General features: G+C 59.8%; 3 protein-coding genes across 3 annotated transcripts; all 3 read left to right on the forward strand.

Moving 5' to 3' along the window:
• Positions 1-1,371: 1,371 nt before the first annotated feature.
• Positions 1,372-2,520, forward strand: BESB_001750 (putative dynein light chain roadblock-type 2; the record flags this gene model as incomplete). The annotated part of the gene is made up of 3 exons (XM_029358930.1): positions 1,372-1,374; positions 2,070-2,255; positions 2,398-2,520. The coding sequence occupies 3 exons, from the start codon at positions 1,372-1,374 to the stop codon at positions 2,518-2,520; spliced, it is 312 nt and encodes a 103-aa protein (XP_029221842.1).
• A 1,255-nt stretch (positions 2,521-3,775) lies between these two features.
• On the forward strand, positions 3,776-4,674 carry BESB_001760 (putative C protein immunoglobulin-A-binding beta antigen; the record flags this gene model as incomplete). The annotated part of the gene is made up of 2 exons (XM_029358931.1): positions 3,776-4,351; positions 4,579-4,674. 2 exons carry the CDS (start codon positions 3,776-3,778, stop codon positions 4,672-4,674), a joined length of 672 nt encoding a protein of 223 aa, XP_029221843.1.
• Positions 4,675-5,776: 1,102 nt separating this feature from the next.
• Positions 5,777-16,332, forward strand: BESB_001770 (uncharacterized protein; the record flags this gene model as incomplete). The annotated part of the gene is made up of 7 exons (XM_029358932.1): positions 5,777-9,043; positions 9,499-10,104; positions 10,497-13,073; positions 13,588-13,857; positions 14,341-14,538; positions 14,957-15,516; positions 15,909-16,332. The coding sequence occupies 7 exons, from the start codon at positions 5,777-5,779 to the stop codon at positions 16,330-16,332; spliced, it is 7,902 nt and encodes a 2,633-aa protein (XP_029221844.1).
• Between the last annotated feature and the right edge of the window lie 736 nt (positions 16,333-17,068).

Genomic DNA, 17,068 nt, shown 5'->3' on the forward strand with positions numbered 1-17,068 from the left:
GCGAAACTGCGACAAAAAAGTTCGAGGGAAGCAATTGGGGAAGAGCGGAGTGACGGAGAGGATCGGAGGAAGCCTCCGTCTAAATGCTTCCCGAGCGTTCACTGTTGCGAATTCTAGGAAGACAATGGAAGAAACCACGACTCGCGGATAGCGAGAGGCCGCCGAGTGTACTGGCGGTTGAGAAAGCCGCAGCACTTACGAAACGGCAATGCGCGCTGTCCGCGAGGAAGGAACTCAGCAGTGAAGCCGCTGTCGGCCGCGCGAAAGGCTCCGCCCTACGGAAGCGTACGAGTCTAAAAGGCGAAGAAATCGACGCTTCACGCGTATCCTATTTATGTGTTAAAAAGCGTAGCTTGCAACAGTTGCTGGGGCAGCGACGCGTGCCCACCAACTCTGCGACACCACGAATTCCTAGCGCGCAATTTCTTGCCGACACGCTGGCTTCCCGAACAGGGTGGACAACGAGCGCTAGCAGCTGGCACAACATGTGTCCCTTCGTCCACAGCAAGCATTCAAACAGCAGACTTCCACTTCCACCTATTCCACTCGTGTCCGGCCATTCGACCTGTTGTGAGACTTCGGCTAACGAAGGCGAAAGATAGTTTTCGCTTAGAGAAACTGGAGAACGGATCGCCACATAGGGTTACCTCTAGAATCGCTGCGAGGGAGGGTGGCAGGACAATGACGGGCGGTGCAAAGATACCAATGGACGGCGGCCGATTTTTTGTTTTCGTGGATAAGCCGAATCTTGCGTAGCTTCCGATCAAGCAAACACGGCCGCGCGAGCAGCAACCGCGCCATGCAGTGCAAAGCTCCCGCGACGTTCGCCCCGTGCATCTTTTCTCCGTAGATTCGCTGGTCAAGAGCTGCCAGAGACGACGCATTCCGCTGTTGACTTGATTGCGAAATGTCACGAGAGCTTCCAGAGGGGAAGGCGCAGCTGCATTTTGCAGTTACCCTGCTGGCTGCTGTGAGCAGACTGCATGGAATCTGTTATGCCGACATGACAGGATAGTCCTTCATTCAACAGACGTGTACAGTTTTTCTGTGTGCAGTGGTTAGCCATTTAGAAGCACCTTCGCCACCGCCCTGACTACTTGTAGGCTGGGCCACATTCCTCAAGAAGTTCCGTTTTGGGAGACCCTGGCTTGCGTGACAGTGCTGTCCACAACTTTTGTCCTCCGAGCTTCGTGTGATAGTGTTAAATCACGGATGAGATTGTAGCGTCCAGAAGGGTCGGCCCGGATAGCGACGCTACGTGGCTTGTCTCATGACGCCGCTGCAACCTTACGTGCTTGGTACCGTTTTTGATCTCTGATCATCTGTTGCCCGCGCACGCGAACGGCAATCAGAGGCGGACTTCATTCCAAGATGGTGAGCGCTCGTCTGAGGTCTGATTAGCTGGACGGGTTTTCGTGGGTATCTGGGTACGTGTGTGAGATCTGCGCCCGCGCAAAATGAAGGCGGCTGGAGGGGCAACTGGCTGGCACCAAGATGACCTGGATCATTCAGCCGTGGTCGTTTGCTGAAAGCCTCAACTCTCGGCTGACAGGGTATTGTAGCAATATATGGCCTATTATAGGTGGTGGCCTACATCCATGTGAAACTCACCTTTGATGGAAGAAGTTCGTGTGGTGTTGCGGTGGAGGCGGAGTAACCATCACACGGTTTGGTCGTGAAGCTCCTACGTGTCGTGACAGCACTCGGCTTTTGGGAGAAGGGAATTGCTGGCGATGGTACCGTCAATACTTGCGTGGGTCCAGGTTCCAGTGGGCATGGAAGAAATATCGCGGCAGTGTGAGCACCTCCTGAAGTTTACGTTCGTATCTATGGCATCCGCAGGTTTTGCTAGGATTAGGCAAGTTAGATCGAGCGCCTTTCCTGAGATATTCACGGTGGTGCCGAATGTGTGTATCGCTGCATTCGCCTGGTTTCCACCATAGTATCACGATAGCAGTTTTGGAATGCACAGACTGGATCACTGCTGCTTCTATGTGTGGCGGTATTTCGGTGAGCTCGCGCAGCGTGTCAGTGTTGCGATATCTTACTGTGGGGTGTGCTCTTTGCAGTCAGAGGTAGAGGAAACTTTGAACCGAATCAAGACGCACAAGGGCGTCTGTGGCATCGTCATTGTTAACAGTGATGGTGTTCCAATCAGATCGACCCTCGACAGTCAGACCACTGCCCAGTATTCCGCTCTGATATCTCAGTTGGCTGCAAAGGCCAGATCCGTCATAAGAGATCTTGACCCTCAGGTGAGTGACATTTTGCCGCGACTCTCTTTCTAAGCTTTGCGGAGGAGAGGACCAAGAAGCAATGTTTTTCAGAGCTTCCGACATTGTGTAGCGCCGCTACTCAAGGGTCACTCTCGGCGTGAGTGCGTTCTGGTTTTTGCAGAATGACCTGACATTCTTGCGGGTTAGGTCTAAGAAACATGAGATTCTTGTTGCACCAGACAAGGACTACGTTCTTATTGTTATCCAAGACCCGAGTCTGGAACAGGGAGCTTCCGCAAACTGAGTTCTCCATGGAAATGCCAGGGCATCACTGAGCCACTGGTGTTGTTGAAGCCCACTATTTGTCTTTCTTTTCATGTCGTGGGGCCACATTCTTGTCACCAACCTTCTTTTTAATTCGTTTTCTCGAAGGCCAATGACGGTTGCAAAGTTAAGTCATGTTCCGTAGTCTTTCGAAAGGACACACGCTCTCCACTGCTGAGACGATGCCAGCGTGACTGAGGCAACCGAAGAGAACTGACTGAACTACGATGCTGAACGGGGTCGGGGAGTACCTGCAATGGCCACGATATTGTATTGTACACTTTTTCACCGGCAAACAAGCTGGAGAGCAAGGTATCTCCCCAAGTTTTGAGATGAGCAGCTTCTTCCAATGGAGAGGCAGACAGCGATGACTATATGCTCCATATATGATGTTGTGCACGGCGTAAGCGTCCCGGAAGGGGAGCGGCTGAGGGTGATCGGACTCAGAAGTGACATACCACACCCCTGTCAGAGCGTCATAATGTGCATCACGAAAAAACATGTCACCGGAACGCTCTTGAGGAGCAGCAACCTCTCCGGCGGCGGGTTATTGGTTGATGCGCGCGGATATCAGTGGATCAAAGGATATCAGCACGTTACGAGTACTCAGATGGACGCATGAACCGGTCCCGCGTATAGGAACCTGATGTTGAACTGAGGGAATACATGCCTCTAAACAAACGCATCAGCGCTGGTTGCTTGTGTACTTTTCGTCGCTTGACTATGCCACGGGTGGCCGCGAGTCTTCAGGCAACGAGTCTTGCACTGTGCTCCGCATCCGTACCAGGGCAGCTCACCTATTTCGCACAACTGTACAGACACCGCAGTGCAAGGTAATGTGCTGTGCTGCATCAACTCTACGCCACCGGCCGTAATTCACTCTCTCCTAAACGGCATTTTTGTTGTGTTGTCAGTGAGACGGAGTGTCTGCTGTATAGGCATTGGTAGTCTTTTGCGTTCGATTAGCATTCGTACTTGGCATTGCACTCTGTCATCTTTCTGATATTTGTTGGGTTTTACCACCATGGGACGTCTGGGTCACTTTTTCGTTGTTGCGACAGGCTGCGCGGCAGCTACAGCAGGGGCTAGAGGTATGCAACTTCGTCTTTATTTCCCGAGCGTCTCCTGCCTGAATTCATGCCTCTTCAGGAGCTGAAGTGCCCTCTGAGAGCGCAGTAAAAGCGACTGTAATGGATACGAGCGCACCAGTCAGGGAAACGGGCAAGCTTGCAGACATGCCAGCATTTGCAGATATCCCACCGCTGCCTGAAATGCCCAAACTGTCGGAGTTTGCTAAGATGCCGGACATGCCTACTATCGCAGACATGCCTAGAATCGCGGACATGCCGAAACTAGCAGACATGCCCAGAATCACGGATATGCCAAGGATTGCGGACATGCCCAAACTAGCCGACATGCCTAGAATCACAGACATGCCAAAACTCGCAGACATGCCCACGATTGCGGACATGCCAAAACTAGCCGACATGCCTAGAATAGTCGACATGCCGAGATTTACCGACATGCCTACGATCGCCGACATGCCCAAGATATCTGATATGCCAAAGTTCCCCAATAGCGACTTCATGGCAAAGATGCCACACTCCGGCGAGATGGATTCTGTCTTTTCCGGGCTCAAAGACCTGATTCCCGACATGAGCTCTTTCAGTCTCGACGATCTACCAAAGGTCGGGACGATGTTCCAGGCTTTCCCGGTCGCGGATATCCCGACTTCTATGTCTCAGGCAAGCGAGTTCTTATCTCCGCTCGCCGACCTCATCAAACCGGGAGCTGCTTCCCTGACAAGTCTGGTAAAACCCTCTGGTATTTTTTGAGTGCTTCCGTCCGTGTGCCGGCTGATGAATATTTGACGCGTGTCTCTCCCATGTATACGCGCATCTCGAAGGCGTCGCGTGAAGCCTAAACCTCACTGAACGACTCACACTTAATAATCGTCACCAGTTCGAACGGTCACTCACTCACTCGGAGCAATGTAGCTGGATTGCTGCCTCTTGCTTTTGAATATGCTGTCTTTCAGATTGTCGGATGTTGCGATCATCCAGTACTGCGTTTCAACTGCGAACTGGAACTTTTCCCGCTAATGGATTGCTTCCTTGCACCACCTCAGCCATGAGAAGATACAATAATGAAATTGACTCCTTCGTTCGCGTACCACATTTATGTGACATTCCATTGCCCTAGAGGATCCGCTTCTGCGAAAAGCGGACCCTGGTACAGTGCGGGCTTGGCGCGCTTGCACGCGTGGTGAGTTCTGCTGGAGACAAGGGCACATGCTGATAGAATACATTTCCATGCGTGATCTGGTAATATCCGTCCCTTGCATGCCTTCGGGATGCACTATTGTCGCGATGGTAGCTGTTTAAGCAAGAAAAATAGAGGTTCGGGCAAGCGTATCAGAGTGTTGTGTGGCCGACTTCTGGTGGGTGTCTCTTGAAGACCAGCGCTCGACGAGCTGTCAGTCAAAAACTGCATGCAGATAAACCATTGCAGGACCTTTGCAACGAATGGTACGCCTGTTTTGAATTAGCGATCATTTGTCTCCGGGCAAGTTCAGCGGGGTTGCTGTGCAGTTTCGGAGAGGCACCTCGTCACTGTGTATCTCTTCGAGAGTCTCTCGCGAGGAAGATGTGTCCCTGTCTCAGCAAGCACCGTGGAAGTTGCCGTCTTCGTGCTGTCCGGTTCGCATTTTATCTTGCTCCACACAAAGACATAAGCCAAGCTGCGATTGGAATTGTCGTCCCAGCAGCACCATGCTCTGGTTCCGTTCGCGCGGATGAAAGTGCCGCTCCAGCTGTCTCTCATGGTCACAACGGTGACTGTGCGCAACCTGCGTGGCAAAACGCAAAGGCTTTTTTGCCTTTGTCTCTTCCATATCGACGTGCTCCCTGATAAGCGTCATGCCGCACATGAAGCTAGCCTCTTGCCGCCCAGAAGGGCCCGGATGCTGCCAGTGTCGACTTCCGCTGAGGAATGGGAGCCCAGCGCTACCTGTGGACATTCACATACCAGTTATCTCTTCAGATCGTTCATTTGCGCGTAGTGGCGCCCTACAAAGTCTTCTTCGCTTGTGAAGCCCAACGGCGGTCGTGCAACTCAACTGGTGGGGGTTGCTTGCCGGTTTCGCCTGACTTCGACTGTGCGGGCTGTGTGGCTCTCTTTGTTTGAGCCCCGGCTTTCCCTCCGTTTTCAGATCTGTCGCGCCGCACCCAGCCAGAATGGACAGTCTACACGGAGCCCCCGCATACGCCGACGAGCGGGTGGATGTCGGCGACGAGCAAATGACAGGGCTCGTGGGGAACTTTTCGAGCAGGTCTCATCTCCACGAGTGCGGCACCCTCGGACTCGGCCAGCACATAGACGATGAGGCGCCCCTCCCTTTCGCTGTAACCATTCCACACGCGGAAGTTGTGAACCGCGGCGTGTGGATGACCCACATGTGTTACTTGGTTCAGTTTTCGGATATGGGCGTCGTCTGTACCGTTCGGCGTCGCTTCAGTGACTTCCAGCGTTTGGCTCAGGATCTAGATCGCCTCCTCTCGCATTCATGCACCCACATTTTGTGCGCGACGGCTTCGCCCCCCGCTTCGCCCCGTGGACTGCAGAAGAGATCCTCGGCTCTGGGGCTCATCTGTCCCTCTGTGAAGAGGCCTTCCGACCTCGTGGTGGTGCCTGGCAGCCAGGCTTCCTCTGAGTGTGCGCCTCCCGCGCATGAGGACCGAGGAGACAGGCACGCGAGGCAGCCTCTGGAAGGCGGCCCTGGCGGCCCCTCTGACGGCAGCCAGCCGTTCCAAGCGCCCTTGCGATTTCCCTCGCTGCTGTCGCGCCGCTGCGAGCATCATCGCCTTCGCTCACCGCGGTCTGAGGCGGATGGCGACCGCGCCCTGGGCGCCCGCGGCCCTCGGGACGCGTTGCTCCGCGCGCATGCGTCAGAGGCGCGCCTGTGGAGTCGAGACGACGGCCTTCCCGCCTGCAGGCGCTGCGTGGGGAAGGGCTCCATCGTGTCTGCGCTTCCGCCGAAGCGCGTGTTCGGCAACATGGATCCACTGTTCGTCGAAGACAGACGCTGGGAGCTCGAGCGCTTCCTCCATCGCCTTCTGCTCCGCGAAGAAGTGTTCCTCCTCGCGCCTTTCTGGGCCTTCTTCGAGGCGAGCCACGCGGCTGCGCTGATGGCGCGGTTCTTCGTCCTGACGGCGCCCGCGAGAAGACGCAGCGGCGCCTGCGACGTCTCAGTCCTCTTCGCCACGCAAGAGACTCTCTCGGGACTCAGAGACCTCGTCTGCACAGCACTGCGCGACGCCAGGGAGGCCGCGAGACAACGAGAAGGAGGCGAGGCGCCAGAGGGCGGGGTGGAGAGAGGTTTTGCGGCTGAGGGCTGCGAGCGAGGGTCGCTGGCGGCGGCGCTTCCACTCCCCCGAAATTTGACCTCATGCACGGATGCGGAGCTTTTTTCCGCCGATTCGGCGGCGGCCTTCTTCCCTTCGCCTTTCGCGTCACGGCCTTTGGCGAGCTTGAACGAGGCGCACCCGCCGGCGCACGCGCGGGAGACTGCTCCTGATGACCCCGGGGCGAGCGGCGCGGCCTCCCGCGGGCCGGCTGCGAGGCGATTCGATCCGGAGCTTTGGCGGCTGTGCCATCCACATTTCATTCTACGTCTCCTCTGCATGGTGAGCGACGGCCTGTACTTGCCTGCGTTCATGCAGCTGCAGGTCGTCGACTTACTCTCGTTGCTCCTCGCTCTCTCGCGCCCGCTCGTGCTTCCGCTGCTTATGCAGGCTCGCGCTTTCGTCTTGGTCTTTCGCCTCCTCGAGTACGCGGCGACTTCGGTCCACGCCGAGGCGACGCGACGCCTCAAGCGGCAGGCCAGCGTCCGAGGCGCTGCAGGCGGGCGCCTGCAGCGCCTCGGGCGCCAGGGCTGCTGGGAGGGCGGCTCGTGGAGGTCGCTCTCTCCCTCGTCTTCTTTTCTCGCTTCCGCCTCGTCCACTTCTTCTCGCTCGCAGTCTCCTTCAGAGGACGGAGACGCCGCGCGACGTCGGCGGAGAGATCGAGCCGTGGACTCGCCCGAGGAGCCGCCCGGCACAGATGCGCCTTCGAATTCTTGTCCAGAGGGAGCGTGCCTAGAGCGAAGCGGCGAGCGCCGGACGCCAAAAGGGAAACGGCGGTCGCGAGTGTTACCTCGTCCAGCTGGCGGTGGGGGGCGAGCCGGATGTGCGGAGCGAGGGAGACAGGCCGCCGGAGCCTCGGGCGACCACCTGCGCGTCCTCCTGGACGTCGCAGACGCCTGCATGCGTCTCTGTATCACGTTGGTGGAGGTGTGCCCGGAGGAATTTCTGTTTTTCTTGACCTCTTGCGAAGGCCTTCTGCGGCTGAGAGACCTCTTGCTCCTGCGGAAGCAGAGTGCGCCGACTCCTCTCGGCTCGCGCGACAGCCCCGAGGGGGGGGGCAGGGCGCGAGGCGGGAGCGGCCCAAGTGAAGAGAGAAGACGACGATCTCGCTCGTCGTCTTCTCGCTCGCCGCGAGCGTCAGCTGCGCCGGGAGGCGAAGCGAGCCCGACGCGGGGGGGAGGGAAGGATGGCGACAGACGATCGCGACAAAAACGCAGCGAACGGGCGGCGAGTGGCGACACGGGTCGCGAAGCCGAAGAAGAGCGGGAGGGAAACCTGTGCCAGACTCTGCATGGCGGCGTTGCACAGGGGGACGAGTCAGATGAGGAACTGAGCTCTGCCACCAGCGCGGGCAGCAGCTTGGGGAGCGACCTCTCCGCGGAGGAGGACGACAGCTCTCCGGCGCCGGCTGCGCTTCTCGCTGCGCTCCATCGACGCGCGAAACGCCAGATGCTCCTGTGCATGGTGCCTCTCTCGCCGCTGTCTCGCGTGGTCACGAGGGACGTCGTGGCGGCCGCTGTGCGCATCAAGAGAGACGAACTGGAGCACAAGTCGAGAGGAAGACGCAGGAGGTGCATCTCGCCGGCTTCGAGCGCCTCTTCTGGCTTCGAAGGGCCGATGCCCGAGGCTGCAGATGCCTCCAGGCGCGGCGGCGGGCGTCAGTCGCGAAGGAGTCGAGATGCCGAGGGCCGCGAGAGCGACTTTGGAGCCGAGATGCGGTTGGGCTGCGGACATGCAGGTCTCCCTCCGCCCCTTGACTCGCACGGGGATTTCGAATTGAAGCGCCGTGGTAGACACTCAGCCGGCCTCTCTCCCTCTTCTGCGTCTTCTGCTCCTTGCTCACTGGCGGGGGCGGGCTGCGGAGAAAGCTCCGGAAACACGGACACGAGCAGTGACGCAGAGATTTCGCGAAAGGGTAGCGGTCCATCCGGCGCGCGCGCGCCTCGACTTCGAAGGCCGCGGCCGCGCCGCTCTCGCTCGCCCTCGTTTTCTCTTTCGTTTTACGAGACCGAGGAGACTCGGAAGGCTCTGAAGGGGCGCCTGCACAGCTTCGTTGCGCTGCTGCTGTGGACCGCCCTGCCTTTGGTCGGCGTCGGGCGAGTAAGGAAACAACGCGAGACACACACTTCGGCTTCGGGTTTCTGCTCTCTCTTCTCGCTCACGAACTCGCTTTCTGTTGTCGCTGCAGTCGCAGGGGTTTGGTCGATCCGCGTCCTCGATGCTGCTTTCATCCCGTACCGCCATCCCGCGTTACGGCCTAACACGAGCTCGCCGGCCTTTCCCTCCCCTCCTCTAGAGGCTCGCTCTCGCACTTTCGCCACAGGCGTCTGCGTACGAGGCTCTCTCCAGCAACCTCGGCACGGAAAGACGCGCCCATCGCCAGCCGCGGTGTGGGCGGCGTGTGTCTTTTTCGAATTTTTGCGAGATTTGCGAGGTGTCGTATCTTCAATTCTCCCCACCCTGGGTTTGATGTTGACGCGCCGCGGCTTCTTTGTCTTTTTCGTGTGCACATTTTACACGCGGCGTTGCGTTTTGTGTTTCGCGCTGCCTCTCAGGCTCTGACCAGCCCGCAGTCGCTCGGCCTGGAGATTCTCTCCCTCCTTTACACCTCCCGGTGCGCGACATCCGCGCGAATTCTCTGTGCGCTGCTTCTGGCCTCGCTCCTCCGGTCGACGAGATCCTACTTCTTGCTGCAGCCGCAGGCGCCCTGCAGACGTCTCCGCGGGGCCCTTGTCTCTCCGCACTGGCGCGGAGACCGCAGCCTTCCGCCTTCGCAGGTTCCTCCTGCCCCCCCTGGCGCCCGCGGCGCGTCCGCCTCTGCACACCTTTCCCCTCTGTCAGCGCCAGCTACTCTTCCTCAGTCCGTCGCCTCGTCCTCTTCTCAGTCCCTCTGTGGGGTCTCCTCGCATCCCGAGCTTTCTCCTGCCGCTTCGGCCGGCGCGACTTCCGCGCTTTCTGCTTCCGCGGAGGCTGCGCTGGGCGCCTGCTCCGCTGCGCGCCCAGCTGCCGGCGCGGCGTGCGGCGGCTGGTCGCAGCCGGCCGCGAGAGAAGAAAAGGAAAAGCGCGGGAACGCTGCGCGCGCGAAACAAGCTGCCGAGGCGATTGGCGCCCTGCCTCTTCTGCTTCTCATGCGTTCGCTCAAGAAACCAGCTGAGGCGCAGGTAGGGCTTTTCAAGAGAGAAAATCGACGCACTCAAGGCGCAGAAGAGATAAAGCGGGGAAGAATCAGCTGATGATGAAGCCTAGCCGTAGCGGAGCGTGGCTGTAGAAAGGACTTAAGAGGAAATCAGCGGAGGAAAGGAAAAAGGAGAGGAAGAGCGGCTGAGAGAGAGGACGGAAGACGCGAGAGGAAGGGAGAGGTACGCAGGAATAGAGATAGGAGGAGGCAAAAACAAGAGTGGCAGGGATGTCCTGAATGGCTTCCCCCCGCCTTCCCACATGAGCATCCTTTCCATCAAACGTACGACGCTGTTTGAAGACAACCCGCCTGGCAGAGAGAAAGTGAATGCAGATGAGAGAGCGATGCGTTTGTGGTTTTTCTTTTATTTTTCAGCTGCCGAGCCGTGGCGTCAGTGCGGCGCTTCTCCACTACCTCCTGCAGCCGGGCATGTCCAGTCGTCTCCTGCCTCTGCTTTCTTCTTCTTTCTCTTCGCCTCTTCTGTCTCCTTCCACCTCTCCCTCAGAGTCTCGTCTCTCCTCTTCGGGCTCCGAGTCCCCCAGTTCGCGGCGCCGTCCGCACGGGCAGCCGCCGCCCTGTTTCGATTCTGCTCCAGGGCAGGGGGGGCCGCCCTCTTCTCGCTCGTCGCCCGCCTCTGCGGTGGCGTCGCCTGCGTCGGGTCCTGCGCGCTTTTCGTCTCCGTTCTCTCCCGAGCCTTCGCGGGGCGCGGAGACGCCGGAAGAGGTCAACGCCGACGACCAGAGCGGCGCGCGGGAGGCCTCGGCGATGGAAATCTCCTTCTTCGTTTGCTGGCTGCTGGCGGTCCTCGCGACGCGCGCGAATCCGTTATTCCACGCGCTCAAGCGCGAAGAACGCAGCCTCGCCGAAGAGGAACCCGCCACGCGGCCTCTAGTCCTCTCTCTGGAGGAACAGGACGCAGCCGTGCGCGAGGAAGAAGCGAGCAGTGGAGGGGGTCGCGGGCAAAGCGACGACTCGAACCCGGTCGGTGCATGCCGCGCTTCCTCACTGGCGAGTCCCGCGGAGGGTCAGAAAGCCTCCGGGCTGCCGGTCGCTTCTTCGGCTCCTCCTTCTGCGCCCGCGGGCTGCTTCCCCGGCGACCCTCCTCCGCCTGCCTGCGGGCGAGGTCAAGCGGGCGCTTCCTCCGAAGGGCCTCGGCTGCCGGCGCGAGTCCACGCGCTCGCCGACGCCGCAGAGCGCGGGAATCAGCGGATACGCCTGTCTGTCGAGGCGCTTCTTCCTGTGGCTAGTGTAGACGGGTCGCGGAAGTTCGATTTCAGCGGTGCACAGGCGTCTCTCGTCCCGCCGGTGCGATTGCCGTCTCCGTCCTCCTCTTCTTCGTCTCGCTTTTCGCAGCGGGCGCGGCGGGCGCGCCGCCCTTCTTCGCTGCAGCCGTTCATGGGATCCGGACTCCCATTCTTTTCTTCGCTCGGCCGTGCGCTCTCTGTGTGTTCGTCTGCCTCCGCGTCTTCGCCACCGACCTCGACACGCAAACACCCCTTTTCTGCGCATTTCGGCGCAGCGCCGTCGCTGCGGTTCGACGCAGCCGTCTCGCCGTCGGCCTTGTCTCGCGCGTTTCTGCGTTCAGGCCTTATTCCGCTGCTTTTCCGCCTCAGCCAGCAAAGCCCCAGCGTCGCGCTCCAGCGCCTCGCCGCCCTATCTCTGCTGTGGATCCCTGCGTGGCCCTGGAGCGCGGCAGTTCCTGCGGCGGGGCTTCCGGCGGCGTTTACGAACGGCGTCGGAGGCCGCGACCTCGCCGACGCCGCGCTCGGCGCTGGAAAGCCGCCAGGTGATGCGAGGCGGCAGGCCGCCGCTCCAGGAGAAGCCTCGAAGACCGCGCGCGGAGCCTCGAGACGCGGGCGGGACTCCCGCGAAGGAGGCGGCGGGCGAGGAGATGCTGCGGCTCAGGAGGAGAGCGAGCAAGAGGAGCCGAGACGCGAGGAGACAGGGCCGCCTGCGCAGAGCAGCGACCTGCACTGCTCGGCGCTCCCTCCTGGGACGCTTCATCTGTCCGCTGTTTCGTCCCCCGCGCGCGGGGAGTCCTCGAGTACGTCGCCAGCTGCGTCGTTGGAGGCGCAGAGTCCGGAAAGCGCCGGCGCAGGCGCGCCGTCACGTGAGCTCGTGATCCTGCGCGGGCGACTCGCCGTCATCCAGCTTTTGCTGCAGCAGGTTCAGGAGGAAGGCGAGAGTCAGCGCGGGCGCCTCCAGCGCGAAAAGGCGTTGATGCAGCTGCGCCAGAAACTCGTCGCGGCGCGCAGGAGTCCGCTTGTGTCGTGGGGGGGCGGCGCCCCTGGCGGGCCTCGAGGCCGCGAGGCGCGAGGGGCCGCCGCGTGGAGACAGACGTCGGAAGGGACTCACGAGCCGCGTCGGCGACTGGAGAGGCCCCTGTCGCAGGACCCGGCGCGCCTGCGAGGAGACTGTCGCCGCGGGAGCCTCTGCGGCTGTGCACGCTCGGCCTCCTCGCTGCCAGCGCTGCCTCAGGGGGGTGGGGCGACGCACGAAGAACGAAGAGAGAGACAGCGACAGTTTTCTTCTCTCTCGCTTCGCGACCATCCGAATGAAGTGGGGTGTCCGTTCGCCTGCGCGTCGCCGAGAGACGACCTCGCAGTCGAGTGGCGGCGCGGGAAAAACGGCGACGAGGCGGATGCTGCGACGCGGGGAGACGCCCGCACGTTAGCTAGTCTCCACTCGCAGGGCGAGGGAGAGGCCTGCGGCAGGGACTCTCTGGGGCGAGCCGAGGAGGCGGCAGGCGACTCCGAGCATGAAGCGCGTGCAAGTCGAAACACGGGCAAGAGAGAGAGAATGAACTCTGCAGGCGCGAGAGGCGGCGAGGACGATATGCTCGCAGTTCTGAAGAAACTGAGACATTTGCGGCGGAAAAGGCGAGAGATGAAGAGAGACGCTGCCCGAGCCACGGGTTTTCTCACGAAAACGCGCGTCAGACTCGAAAGCTTGGTATGCCAAAAACACACACACCTGGCGTGCCCGCTTTGGGACACACTTGAGTGTGTTGAAACGCGAGTCTGCCGATGTCGTAGCTGGGGTCGGGTTGTTTTTCTTCTCTTTTCGTGTGCGTTTCAGAGACTTTTTGTGTGGATCTGCATATAGTTGTAACGGTCCGTTTCCGTGGTGCGTCCTCCCGGCCGCCTGTTGGCGACTCTGCTTGCTGCTTCGTGGGGTATCCGCGCTTTTTTCTGAATCTGGTTCACTGTGAAAAATGCGTCTGTCCGTGAGGGCGCCTCTGTGTCGCGTTGCCGGCTGCTCCAGCGTGCACTCTCTCCTACGCGTTCGCTCTCTCTTCTCTGCTGTCTCTCTCTCCCCCGAGCCCCGAGCTCTCTGCGTAGATCTGCGGTCCGTCGCCGCCCGCCCCTTCTCGTTGCATCCACTTTCTGAGCACGCTAGAGTTGTTTTCTGGCTTCTGTGGCGCGTTCCATTCGGCTTCGGTTCGTGCGGGGCGCTGTATCTTCAGCACCTGCGGGCGAGCTCGCTGGAGCATCGTCTCGCGACTCAGCTGGCGTCGTTGTTTTCTTCTCTCTTGGCGCGGGACCGTCACGAACAGCTGCTCAGGGCTGCGCTGCTTGCGAAGGAGGCGCAGGAGGGAGAGGCGAAGCGCGCCGCAGACGAACAGAGCGAAGCGGAGCGCCGCGCGCATGCGCGACTTCAAGAGGCTGCGGAGAAGGCGACCGCACTCAAGCGCCAAGCGACACGGACGCGGAACAGGTGGATGGAGGTGGAGCAGGTGAGACGCGAAGATCTGGAGCGCGTTCTCGCGCGCGTCACGCATGCAGCCAAGCAGAGAGGAGGGAGGTATTCGCGCGTCGACTTCGCGCCCCAGTATCTCCATTTCATGCAAACACAGACGAGTCTATAGGCACGCAAAGCAGACACCTACATGCAAGAAGAGGCATGCTTCCGCAGCGGGAGTCTACGTAGGCAGTATGGGGAGTGCGAGTCTAGCGTGAGATCCGCGCTCTGATAAACAAGACAGACCTTTGTGATGCGTGCGTCTTCCTGGCCATCTACACACGTGCGTGCGCCTCTATCCATACATATATATGACTGTATATTCCACATATTTATACTTATTTTTTCTTTTTGTAATATTTGTATGTATGGGGAGGTGCCTTGCGAGAAAGCGTTGCACGCTTCATGGAGGGCGAGACCGTTTTGGAAGGATTTGTCGATGTATCGTCTCTGTTTGTGGTTTTGCTTGTCTCTCTAGCTGATTGCAGCTGCGCCCCAGCGGCGCCAGAAGCTCGAAGAGCAAGCAGATTTCCGCGAACAGGTGTTGAGGCATCTTCGCGAGGAACTGAGTCAAAAACGAAATCGCCTCGATCGCGCGCGGCTCGAGTACGAACTCAAACAGCAGGCGAGGCGAGAGCTGCAGATTGACGCGCGCCAAACCGAGGCAGCGCTTGAGGTGAGCTCAGAGGATGAAAAAAGTTTTTTTATCTCGTCTTCGCATCTCATCGATTCCCGACTGCGCCAGAGACTTGCTCACGCAGGCATGCAGAGGGGGTCGAACGGACGCATGCCGAGTAGCACTTGGCCGTCTGAAAGCGAGTGCGGAGCAAACATGACGCTTTAAGGAGCTCGTTGCGGCTTCAGAGAGACTGAGTATCCAGGCATCCTCGCGGGGATGTAGCTAAAATCCGCCAGACTCGCGCGCATGCACCCAGAGGTCTGCGCGCGAGTGCGAGGGCGGCAGACCTGTCATCGCGTGTGTTTTCTTGTGCGAGTGATTGTCGCCAAGCCTGTTAGAATCACTGCAGGCCAGTTGTGTCTTGTATGCATTCAAACTGGAGAAAAGGTAGACTTTTGGCTTCGCTCTCTCTCAGGTCTACACGCGTGCCTTGCAGCGGCGGCAAGCGGCGTTGGAAGCGGCGGGTTCGCTCGATGCGTCGAGTGCCGTTTCTGCGTCTTCGCCGGCGTGTGCGGCTGTTCTATCTCCGGGAGACGGCGGCGAAGAGGCGGGCGAGAGGGGGGGCGGGTTTTCCCTCGCGCCCTTCGTGCGCCTCCTGCCGCCTCGCCTGCAGTCTCTCCCCGAGGTTGTCGATGTGCTCTCGCGCGCCGAGGAGGAATCTGCGACGTCAGTCCCCGCGGCGCCGCTGCGTTTCCTTCGTCTTCTCGAGTCACTGGTGGCGGCGGAGCGCGAGGCGCTCGCCGCGGAGGGCGTAGCGAGGGACAGCGACAACGAGAGCGGCGGCGAGGAGAGCGACGAAGACGCCGAGAGCCTGCCGCGCGAGGCGCTGCAGCTGGAAGAGGAAGTCGATCGCAGAGCGGCGGAGGTGGCTAACCACGAGCGCCAACTCGCGCAGCTGCGACAGGCCATCGCCGAGCAAACGGACCGCGAAACTCTCCTCAAGAAAGCCGAGGAACTCCAGACCCACGTGCGGCTGTAAGTCCCCGCGTCTTGCCGTCTGCGCGTCTCACTGCTGAAGAGAAACCGCCGCTCGCCACCCTCCCTCCAAACCGTAGACCCTCCATCTCCGTGTCGCGATGCGACAGGAGGATTCGTCTGGCTGCGTGCGAGCCGCAGAAGCTCGCCGAGTCTTTTTCGTCTCGCCTCCTCTCCACGTCTCGCGTTCGGACGGCGGGTTGCCCACACGCCGCAACAACTTGTCTGGTGTCTCTTTTCCGCTGTCTTCGCGTCCGCGGCCTGTGCTGCCGCCGATTTTTCTGTGGAGGGCCCTTTCTCGGCGCGTGCGCCTCTTCGCTCTCGCCTTGCGCGTGGACTGGCTGCTTCCAAGAGTGAGGTTGTTGTTTTTTCGTGTCCTGCGGCTGCCTTAGGTGCGACGCGGAGGTGTCGCGGCTTGTCGAGGAGGAAAAGGCGCTTCGGCGAGTGTTTTTTCGTGAGAAGGAGGAAAATGAAAAGGCGCGCCGGGCTTTCCTCGCGCAGGCTGAAGAGCGGACGCGAGCATCCTTGGCGCTGGCTGCGCACACGCGGACGCACGACGCAGAAAGGCGACAAATGGAGACTTTGCTGCGTCGCGCCGAGCACGAGCTGCGCATCGCGTTTCTTCTCCTCCAGCACATCGAGGCGAGCCTGACGCAGATGAAGCAGGAACGAAGACGCGTCGAGACCGCCCTGCGGGAGGAACGACGCACGCGCGAAAACCTCGCCACGCAGATCGCCACAGCCATGAAGTGCATGCGAGACTTGCGCGCGGAACTGGCGGGCGTCGAGGGCGATGATGAAGTGAGGCAGTTTTAAAGCGAACCAAGAGACAGGAGGCGGTTTAAAGCGGACGAAGAGAAAGGAGCAGAAAGAAATAGAAGTAGAGAAAGACAATGAGAGAGAGTGGAGAGAAACGAAGACGGCGAGGCGAGCGCGCATGAATAAGGCGGGCGGAGCCAGCCAGAGGCAGAGGCAGAAGACCGGGAGCCTGGAGCTTCGTAAACCCTAAATCCTAGAGTTCGCCAGACTTGCAAAGGCGCGGCAGTTTTGCATTGAAGAGGATGCGAAGTGAAGGAGAAAAGCAGCAGAGCGGGGCAAATGTCTCTGCGCGAAGAGGCCTTGAGTGAGACGGCGGTGGCGTGCCGGCGTAGTCCAACGTGTGCGACTGAACATGTAGCATCGTAAATGTGTGTTTGCCTCGCTATCGACGCGTTCGTGATGTGAGACGAGGGTGAGACCGCAGGGATTCGATTCTGGGAAGGGTGGATGTCTGTAAGGTCCAAGGAATCCGTGTAGGACTTCGAAGCGCGCGAGGCTGCGTTCCCATGGCTGAATTTCTTTTTAATGAACTGCCTTTTCACGCCATGCTGGCGCCAGGCTCGCGTGCAGTCGCACTCAGAGCGAGGCGCGCGATGCTCCTTTTCTGGGAAGTCCTCGCCGCATGCGAGTCTCTGGATTCCTCGCATGCGTCTCCAAAACTCACCTATCCATGCAGGTAACGACACGATCGCGGCTGTGCATCATGCCCGCAGCATGACCAGAGTTGTTATAA

This window comes from Besnoitia besnoiti, chromosome I (assembly GCF_002563875.1).
Source record: "Besnoitia besnoiti strain Bb-Ger1 chromosome I, whole genome shotgun sequence".
In the NCBI taxonomy this organism is placed as follows: Eukaryota; Apicomplexa; class Conoidasida; order Eucoccidiorida; family Sarcocystidae; genus Besnoitia; species Besnoitia besnoiti.